The sequence below is a fragment of the Botrytis deweyae genome, assembly GCF_014898535.1.
Source record: "Botrytis deweyae strain B1 chromosome Unknown BDEW_002, whole genome shotgun sequence".
NCBI classification, from domain to species: Eukaryota; Fungi; Ascomycota; class Leotiomycetes; order Helotiales; family Sclerotiniaceae; genus Botrytis; species Botrytis deweyae.
The window spans coordinates 2,189,545-2,199,684 of record NW_024066209.1 but is presented as its reverse complement, the minus strand read 5'-3'; the positions used below and the strand labels follow the sequence as shown (position 1 = coordinate 2,199,684).

Below are 10,140 nucleotides of genomic sequence, written 5' to 3'. Positions count from 1 at the left end.
TGAATATTTTATTTTTATTTATATAAATAGAGCAAAATGACCATTTATGGTATGATTTTTGAAACCGACAAACAGCTGTACGCGGTTACTGTATAGTGCCGATGACAGATGGCAGAAGAAAATAGAAATACTCGACGACAATGAAAGGTTTTAAAACTTCGACATCGTACGGCTCTCGGTCTGCAACTTGATACCATGAACAGATCCATATGATAGAATCCGAACATAATACCCTAGCTGTCTCGTTTGGGAATGACCTGTGGCTGTTGTGGAAAGAATTAGCTATGTATGAGCGAAGTCACGGTTTTATAGATCTTACATGACCTTTTTAGGCCTGCGGGTCTTCTAAGCTGAGGGGTGAACAAGTAGGCTCCAGGTTTATGATTCACTTCAAGCGCTGTCTCACGGAATGATCAAGTGGGGATCTTCATTGAGAATAAATTCAAGTCTATATATACTGGGAGAACTACTTTGGAATTGAGAGATTTGTGCATAGAGAGAGAAGCCTATTAGGATTGAATGGGGAGTGCAAAGCCTGAGGTGATTTTTGGGACCTGTGTACCAAGTGTTTGTATTGTTGGTGAATTTAGAAATATATGGCAATTAGAAGATGAGACTATTTAACTGGGTAGCTAAGAATACTATCATCTCCTGAGTAAGAGATCTTGATCGAATTACTGGCAAACGACAATGAAATGATGAACAGATTGTTCTTTTTGTACATATCAGATGAAGAATAGGAGCTAGGTTGACATCATTCTTCGATATATAGCAGGCTTCCACGTTTGTATAGTGAATAATCAGTACGAAAAGAAGTTCAAAACAAGACAGGATTATCTGAAAGTACTAGAACCGTGAGCTTTATCGGTTTACTAGTTTAATCTGCATTCTTGCATTGAGCCCTTTGAAGTGCTGGTATTACACTTTGCACCTTTTTATACACGAGTACAAGATTCTTCGACGTGTAGATTAGCAGAGCAAGCCCATGAGCTGCCCAGTCTCTCCATCTTTCACTTACTCTCGTATTTCTCGTATGTGTATGACATTTTTAAGGCGCCTAGTCGCTCGATGGAATCCTCCAATTTGAATCTATATCTTCCCAGAAAAGGCCATAGAATGATAGCGACCAAAAATTCCGATATGGAAATTGACTTTGTGTTTTATGTGGCTTTTCTATGTTTCGAAGGTTCCGGCTGTTATCTAGCTGTTGTCAACTCAATACACCCATCATTCATTGTCTCGAAGATGAGGTGAGAACTAGAGTTGGAAATTCGCTCAACTGACAGTGCGAATCATACCTAATTGGACGTGCTTTTAGCGACAGCAAAACTCAAAATGATCAGACAATAATCATCTTGAACCCCTGATGATCACTTTTCCAGGTCTTGGCCAGCATGAGGCTATCAAATGCCATTTTCCGTGCTAGCATCTACATTTGTCGAGACACCTATCTCAGAAATGACTACGGGGAACTTCTTGGATTGTTTTGGAGCCCATAACTTTGATTGACGCAAATACACGGAATATTTCTTCCTTTTTAAGGAGGGCTAGAAAGAAAATTGCTACAACCCTCTGCGAGGAAACTTCATATGCTGATTCTACGAATAGAGAGTAGCTTCAAGGGTAGGCAATGTGGAAGTATAGTGAATGGCATCTTGCTCAATGATTTTGCTTTGGTTTGAGGGGTTGCACATGTATTCCGGTGGTAAATGTGCTCCAGAAGATATTTTGTGCTTATATTGACCCGCAAAATAAGAGAATGTATGATCTAATCCAGATCCGGGTTGCAAGAGGAGAACGAGAACATGTCAATCTTGGAGTTCTATCACTAGGATGGGATTTACTCGTTTCTCTGTCTCAAAGGCGTATCTACCTAGTTCTTTCCCATCTTTTAGTATCATCGAAACTGTTGGGCATGACCATGTCTGAATTTTCAGTCAGGTCCGAATTGACAAAGATGTGAATCGCCAACAAGACTTATATGGTGGATCAGGAATTTCTAAATCGTAATAGCAGTGAATATGAATTATTGCTGTTGTGGCACAAAAAGCTACAGTAGATTCCTGAAAACGTATGGCTAAAAAAAATCGGGCCAAAGGAAGGGGATATGATGATCATTTCAGTCATTTGGTTACTTAGTTTTCTTTTGCAATTAAGAAGGAAGAACGATTTGGAGGATATGTAAGTCATGCAAAATTGAAATCAACAGCATTAAACAAGCTCAAGGGGACTCACAAGACCTGCCGAGAAAGATAGCCGCGCCTCCTTACCTTTTGATGCCAATAATCAATCAAATACTGAGTGAGAAATTGGAGCTGAAGGATGGCGAAGCTTCACTTCTCCCCACGTTGACCTTCAAGTCTCTCACCACTCGATGTTGGGTGTTTCAAGTATGTACGAGGCGCTGGGAAATGGGAAATGGCTTTTGTATCCCACCATCATCATATATTGCAGTTAGGCCCTCAATCATATAAATTGCCTGCATGTTTGTGGCGCTTAACGTGATTGTGCCGCGGGTGGGTGATGAGCATGTGGATGAGCGTGTGTACTGGGTTGTTATATCTTTAGTAGATCGAGCGATCTATGAACACACTGGATGACCAAATCTTACCTCATTCATAAGTACCTCCCAAAACCACGTAAAGAATGTTGTGGTGATACAGGAATAAGAAGAACATTGGCGTGGGCGGTTTCGTTTCTCGTTTAAAGTCACGTACAACAAAGTGCAGGACCCATAGATGTGTAGAAAATGAGATACAGGATTGGAGGGTTGGACATAATCAGCTGGACTGACAAATGTTGTCCGATTTGACCTGCAAATTAAGAAATTCTTCAAGATGGAAAACTGTTCTAGGTACCTAGGTACAGTAAGTAGTCTCTACGTAAGCGAAAAAACAGCGGAAATTGACTACCCTTTCAAAGGATTTTTTTAATAGATTGTAAATTCATTTCAAATTAAATATTGACATTCAAAAGAAGTAAACGAAAATTTGAGTCTTCTTTATATCGATAGTAAGTGATTTTATTATTTGATATGATATCGAAAATAGATCTTAATTGTTAAAGGTCTTTCGAAAGGTGGTCAATTTCCGCCTGTTTTTTTTGCTTACGTAAATGTGGTCCTAGTATTTCAGGTCATGTGATGGCAAGATTGCGCCACAATGTGGCTGGTCCTCGAATCGATATTAGTCCGAGGTCAACTGGATGGTCTGCTTTCAAATACAATTCTTGTTTCATCCTGCACAATTTCGCTACCATGAGGAAAGACAGGTGGAATCAGCACAGTCTATATCTACGAAAGTAACTGGGAAACATGCGAGTCATGACCCCGAGATACAAAGTCCGGTAATGACAATGACGATCAAGACTTTCAATACTTCGTAGTTTCGGGTTTTCAACGCTCAGATCAATCGTCAAAATATTGACTGACATCGTCCGAAGAATACTTGCAAGTGGAGTCGATATGGAGCCGATATAGTAAAATTCCACTGGTACAATCATAGACTGCATCTGGACTTTGCGGAATGTTTTCCGTCTCGGCGCTGGTGCCTCTCGTGGTTGGACTTTCGACACTTATGGCTCAAGAACGACCTATGGATTTCATCCCTTCTTTGTACCTCCTTGTTGTGCTTCATTGACGATACTCTAGATCTCTTTTGAAAAGGGCAAGGTCTTCAAATCTCTCTCCCTGTTCGATAAGTCAGAGCAGAAGGAGATGTTTTGTACAGGAAACAATAGTGGATAAAGAATTTTCCGATTATCCGAAGCCTTGCACACTCAATCTTATCAATTGGACAGTTCCTGGCAGAAGTTAATTTTATATACCGAGTACTCCATACGCATTTCAGCTTCTTATCCACCAGATCCTGCTGAAAGTTCAGATGGAACGTTGGAAACGCTTCTATTAGTATGGGAGGTCTTATCACATTATTCGCGTGTGGTCAACAAATGATAAAAAATGGTTTACCGCACCCAATAATAACATTATTGATCCATCAAATCCTCATGAAAGCAAATTCCTTTTTCTTCTTTCCCTTTAATTTCCAAGATAGGCCCGAATCATGTGAAAAACTGGGCTAGATGCTTAATATGGTTAAAATATCACAAAGAGAGTCCACAGCCACTGTGCATGAATTCGATGATGAAAAGTGTGGCTTGGTTGATCTTGGTTGACTGAATTACTGTATTGCTGTGTTCTTGATTTTTTTCGATTTTTTCCGTCATGAAACCATCACATCTACCAGGCTTTTACGTGCAGGAACTTCATCCCAGCACGATTTTGCCGTTTCTAGAACATACTCGGATGAACGTTTAAAGTATAGGCCAAATATGGGAATCCGAGTGGATCAATATCCCCCAGAACTCCCTGAACCGGCAAGATCCTGAAACGTCAAAATAGGCGAAAGAAAGCTTTTGAAACGTGCGAACAGGGGCTTTCCATAGCGAAGTGTCTAGATGACGACTATCCAATTTACCAATTTACCCCTCAATATAAATTCATCTAATGACAGCCTCATGGCGTACCTTCCCCTCTATTGATCGATCCACTTTTGAATGAAGTAGATACATGATATAAAACGAAACAAATGAGAGAGAAGGGATTAGGAACCTCAATCAAGCATATATCAAACTTTACCGGGACAGTGGACACAGTCGAGGCTCGAATAGATGAATTCGAAGACTGAAGCTTTTTGGGCCATTGACAGTGGGTTAATGACAATGGATTCAACAAGGATAGGAGTATTTCAAACTTTTGAAAGTACAAAAAGGTTTGCATCTGCGCAAGATTTGACTTTTCTCTCTGTATCGCAAGAATCGTTTCTTTCTCTTCCGTTCCTTCTCTCATTCCTTCCTTTGAGTTGTTGCCTTGACGGTATACATTCTTTTTCAATTCATTCTTTTCTTAAACTCTCATTGACAGGTCTGGTGACCATTTTCCGAAATCAACAACTTCATATACACATTCATTCAAATTAAACAATCGCAAGAAACACATCTCGAAATTTCAAAATGCGTACTTCTCTACTCACTCTTGGCTTTGCTGCCAGAGCTCTTGCTCAAACAGCTGTCTCTTATGTGGATGCCAACACTGGGATCACATTCGAGGGTGCAACAGACACAACAGGATTCCGATTCGGTATGGTCATGGAGGCCAATGCCACATCTGACTTCATCGGACAAATTGTAAGAACCTGTTCATTACATGGTGACTGTATAATATGCTAACATTGATTAGGTCATCCCAAGTACAGCTGGTTCAGGATATGGAGGTGTTTCATTAACTGGTAGTATGGTTGGCAGCATGTTGATTGTTGCTTGGCCCAGTGGAACTGATGTCATTGCATCGTTGCGCGAGACCAGTGGATACACTTCTCCAGGTGCCTACGCAAATGCCACGGCACAATTGTTGCCAATTGCAAAGGGTACCTTTGTCAACTCAACCCACATGTCATATACTTTCCTTTGCCAAGCTTGTATTGGAAACACTTATACTTTGGCGGCTGGTGCTACTCAGGTCGTTGTTGGATGGGCTTATGGTAACGGCACAGTCACAAATGCTGCCTCTGCTACCGATGCGACTTTCAGTTATCACGGTACTGGGTATGGTGACTTCGGCATTCAAACTGCCAGTGCTGCGAACGATAACTACGCCACATGGGCTGCTATGGCCAGCGCTGCCACTGCCAGCAACACAACTGCATCTACCACTACTACCACTTGCTCAAACACTACCGTATCAACTTCTAACTCAACTTACGATTACATCATCGCAGGTGCAGGTCCAGCTGGTATCATCGTTGCAGAGCGTCTTGCCGAGAGTGGTGCATCTGTCTTGATGTTAGAAAGAGGAAACGTTTCCACCTATGCTACTGGTGGTAGATCCACTGTTTCATGGAACGACACCGTCACCCAATATGATGTTCCTTCCATGGCATACTATCTCACATCCGCTTCTGTCTCCGATGAATACTGTACAGACACTGCTTCAATGGCTGGATGTATTCTTGGAGGTGGTACTATGGTCAATGCCTTGATGTTCGTCCGTCCACAAGAAGCTGATTTCGATGACAAATGGCCAACTGGATGGAAATGGACCGATGTCAGTGCATCCGCCGACAGACTCTATGAGCGTAACCCCGGTACTACCAACCCTACCTCAAACTCGCAAAGATACGATCAAAGCGTATGGAACGTTCTCTCTTCATTCTTGGGTAACCTTGGTTGGTCCGAAGTTGATGCTATCGAATCACCAAACTCAAAGACTCTAGCTTACTCTCATCCACCATGGGATATCCAAGATGGTCTCCGTGCTGGTCCAGTCAAGTCTTACTACCCGCTCGCTACTGCCATGAGCAACTTCAAAGCTCAATTCAATACTAAGGTCGTAAGAGGTATCCGAAGCACCACCAACGGTACCACATTCTCTGGTGTTGAAGTTGAAAACTCCAACACTGGTGTACGTCAAATCATCAACCTCAATGCAGGTGGTAAACTTATTCTCGCTGCTGGAGCCATGTCTACTCCTCGTATCTTGATGAACAGTGGAATTGGTCCAACCGATCAAATCACCACTGTGAAGAACGGAAGCAGCTGTGTTACTCTCCCAGCTGAATCTGACTGGATTAACCTTCCAGTTGGAAAGAACCTCAAGGACCACCCAATCTTCACCCTCACTTTCAACGTTACCGGTGCAATGGCTAGCAACTCCACCTCGTTGGCGTCAACTGATTTCACCTCTCCAAGTACTGCTAACATCGATCTCTTCGCCCAACAAACCGGACCACTTGTGCAATCTGGTCAAAGATTGAACTTCTGGACTTCCGTTAACACCACCAGCGGAACCAAGTACATCCAAGGAACCTGTAACTCCCCCGCTAGTGGTCAAATCCGCATCAAGCTCTACCTTACCCATGGTTTGACATCCACTGGTGTTCTTGGTATTACCAGTTCCGGTGCCACAGAATTCACTACTAACCCATGGATGAACACCGCCGACGATAAATCTGCCATCGAAACCATTATTGACTACTTTCTCAATGCCGCCAAGAACAGCACCATGCTTACACCATCTGATAGTACCATAACCGGTGCTTCTTTGGTCTCCGCTGGTACTTACGTTACCGGTGATCATTTCACCGGTACTGCTATTATGGGTGAGACCAACGATGGAACTTCAGTTGTCGATACCAACACCCAAGTCTGGGGAACCGATAATTTGTTCGTCGTGGATGCATCTATGCACCCTGATATGCCAACTGGTAATACTCAAGCTATCATCATGGTTGCTGCTGAGCAAGCCGCGCAGAAGATCTTGGCATTAGCTGGAAAGACTATCTCCTCTACTGCGTCCACCACCACTTCATCTTCAGCTTCTTCGGGAAGCAGTGTTGCTTCAGCTCCAGCAGTCTCAAGCGCCGCTGCATCCGCATCGGCTGTTTCTGGAGCTACTACATCTGCTTCCTCGGCAGCTGCTAGCTCTGCATCTGGTGATGATGACGATGATACCTGCCCATTCGGCTATGAGCTTGACGAATAGAGTATTGTAAATATTCCAGCGTTTCAATTGAACGAATAGAGGAGGAAGGAGGAGAAACTGTTTCTTTGTATATATATCCACATAGTTCTTGATAGCGTTATTGCAATTCATGTATAAATTTTACATTTTATATGTTCACCCACACCTGCTTGAAACACTTTGAAAGCTTTACGCGGTTTTTTTTTTATACTAAAGTTAGTGAAACGATTTTCCGAATCTGATTCAAACTCTTTGTTTGCTATTAGCGTTTATACAAAAGACGAAAATAAGATTCAAATTTCGTTATTGCTTTATAACTTCTCAAACTCTGTCGCTCCTTCATAAGGCTGAAGATAATTGTCTTCTAGCCACCCGTGTTCACCCTCCACAACTCCAAAGTTAAACGCAACGCGACTCTTACTACTTCGATTCGCCTCGCTCTTATGCATCAAATTACCATGCATCAATATCAAGGTCCCTGCTTTCACCTCCAACTTCTTATATTCAAACTCCCCCTTCTCATTCTTCTTTGGTAGAGTCGAATCATCTACCCCCTCAATGTCCGCATAAACCGGCTTTTCCAAATCAGTAAACACCGGCTGTCCATTTCCATTAGTGATACAACGCCTTGTAATTGGTTCTACACGATGACTACCCGGCGCGACAGCCAAACACCCATTCTCCGTCGAGCAATCTTCAAGCGCATACCAGAAAGTCGTGCAACTCGATGGGTTTGTGAATCCCGAACAGCCATCTTGATGAGGAATCACGCGCGCGCCAACCTCGGCGGCTTTCACGATAATCAAACTTTGGTATATGCAAGGGTCTTTGTAGCCGAGGGATCTGGCGAGTGTGGAGTGGAAGGGACTGAGGATGGCTTTTCGGAATGGGGGCATAACGCGGTGGATTCCGCAGCCGATACGTTGGATACGTTTTAGGGGTTCGACGTCGGGGTTGAAGCCATCTTGATGGAGAATTCATGATTAGTATTATGTGGTAATGACTAGGGCATGTGTAACTTACGTTCACTCAATGTAGCGAGTGCTCGGCCCACAGGACTCACGTAGGATTTTTGTCCCGCGAAATAGGCATGTTTTTGTACTCTCTCGCCACCGCCAGCAAGTACTTGCGCTGCTTCATGTACGGTCTTAAGCAAGTGATCTTTTTGGCCCTCTGGTAGTGTATCTGGAATGACGAGATATCCATTTTCTCTCCAAAACTGCAGTTGCTCGTCGCTCAAATTACCATTCTTGGCCTCGTTAAGAGCAACGTGGGGCGTGGATTGCAAATTGGCAGCGGTGACTTGCGCTCTGTCAAGTGTTCCATTTGCAAAACTCCCTTTGGTACCATTCGAAGTGATGGCTACTGGAATTGAACGTCCTTGAAGCATCGCCAGTATCTGGGCTTTTTGAGCTTGAGAGTTGACCTTTAACATGACGGGAATACTATTGGCCTCGTCATTTCCAGGCGAGTGTAACTCTAGCAGTTGAGTCTTCATCTCCATAACATCGGGGATAGCTTCTGTGATAGTATCTTTAGAGGGGTGTAACTCTAACAACTGGGATTTCATCTCCATAACATCGGGAATAGCTTCCGCGATAGTATCTTTAGAGGGGTGCAGCTCTAATAAGTGGGGTTTCGACTCCAAAACGTTGGAGATAGCTTCGGTGATAGTATCACTGGGGTCCAAGGTATCGGCAATCGCTTTATTCATAGCTTCTGTGGCCTTGTTGCCGTTGTTCTGGTTCTCATTTGCAAGAAGCATCGTTAAAAGGAGGGGACCATCACCACCCTCGCTGACGAATTGACCAGTGTTGTTTGATGCAGATAAGAGTGAACCGTCTTCACCACTGGTCTCGATGGATGCATCATTGATATCTGTATTGTTGCCCACAGGAGGTCTTAGCTCAAGAGCAACACCTCTAGGATCCAAAGTATCGGAAATTGCGCTGTTCTCTTTTGGATCGGGAATCTGGTTAGGGTTGTTATTGTTGTTTTGATTATTTAACAACAGTGCGAATAGAAGTGGTCCATCCTCGCCACTAGTTTCAACAGATATATCATTGATATCTGCATCATTGCTCACTGGAAACTTTAACTCAAGAGCAACACTTCTAGGATCCAAAGTATCGGAAATTTCGTTGTTCTCTTTTTGGTTGGGATTCTGGTTAGGGTGGACGTTATTGTTGTTTTGATTATTTAACATCAGTGCGAATAGAAGTGGTCCATCCTGGCCGTCGACAGTGGATAAATCGTTATCAATGTCTCCTTCATCGTCATTTACAGTAGAGCTCAACTCGAGAGCATAGTAGTCGGGATTCAAGGTGTCAGAAACGGGATTCCCTGAAGCGGCTTGAGCCGTGGCATTGTTGTTGTTGTTTCCCATCAGCAATGTTAAGAGAAGTGGTCCATCTACGCCCTCCTCCTTTGTGAAGGGTTGACTCGTGGCAATCGCTTCTTTCTCGGCGCTTTGAGCGGTAAACTCATCGACAGGAGTATCTATCTTCAGAACTGTCATGACGGATTGTTAGCGTGGAAAGAGAATCGAAATAGACGTGTTCGTATTTCACTCGATTTTTCAAAGTTGTGAGGGGGGTGAATTTACATACTGCGTTTCAACCCCT

General features: G+C 43.2%; 2 protein-coding genes across 2 annotated transcripts; one reads left to right on the top strand and one right to left on the bottom strand.

Moving 5' to 3' along the window:
- The first annotated feature begins 3,971 nt into the window (after positions 1-3,971).
- On the top strand, positions 3,972-7,683 carry EAE98_001365 (uncharacterized protein). The gene is made up of 2 exons (XM_038948984.1): positions 3,972-5,184; positions 5,237-7,683. The coding sequence occupies exons 1-2, from the start codon at positions 5,011-5,013 to the stop codon at positions 7,535-7,537; spliced, it is 2,475 nt and encodes an 824-aa protein (XP_038815250.1). The 5' UTR covers positions 3,972-5,010; the 3' UTR covers positions 7,538-7,683.
- A 144-nt stretch (positions 7,684-7,827) lies between these two features.
- On the bottom strand, positions 7,828-10,034 carry EAE98_001364 (uncharacterized protein; the record flags this gene model as incomplete). Its single annotated transcript, XM_038948983.1, has 2 exons — positions 7,828-8,480; positions 8,540-10,034. 2 exons carry the CDS (start codon positions 10,032-10,034, stop codon positions 7,828-7,830), a joined length of 2,148 nt encoding a protein of 715 aa, XP_038815249.1.
- Positions 10,035-10,140: the final 106 nt, after the last annotated feature.

Excerpts from the sequence above, each read along its gene's own strand:
- EAE98_001365 (XM_038948984.1), top strand. The coding sequence starts at position 5,011 with ATGCGTACTTCTCTACTCACTCTTGGCTTTGCTGCCAGAGCTCTTGCT. Across the intron at positions 5,185-5,236 it reads CTGACTTCATCGGACAAATT|GTCATCCCAAGTACAGCTGG; the intron begins GTAAGAACCTGT and ends AACATTGATTAG.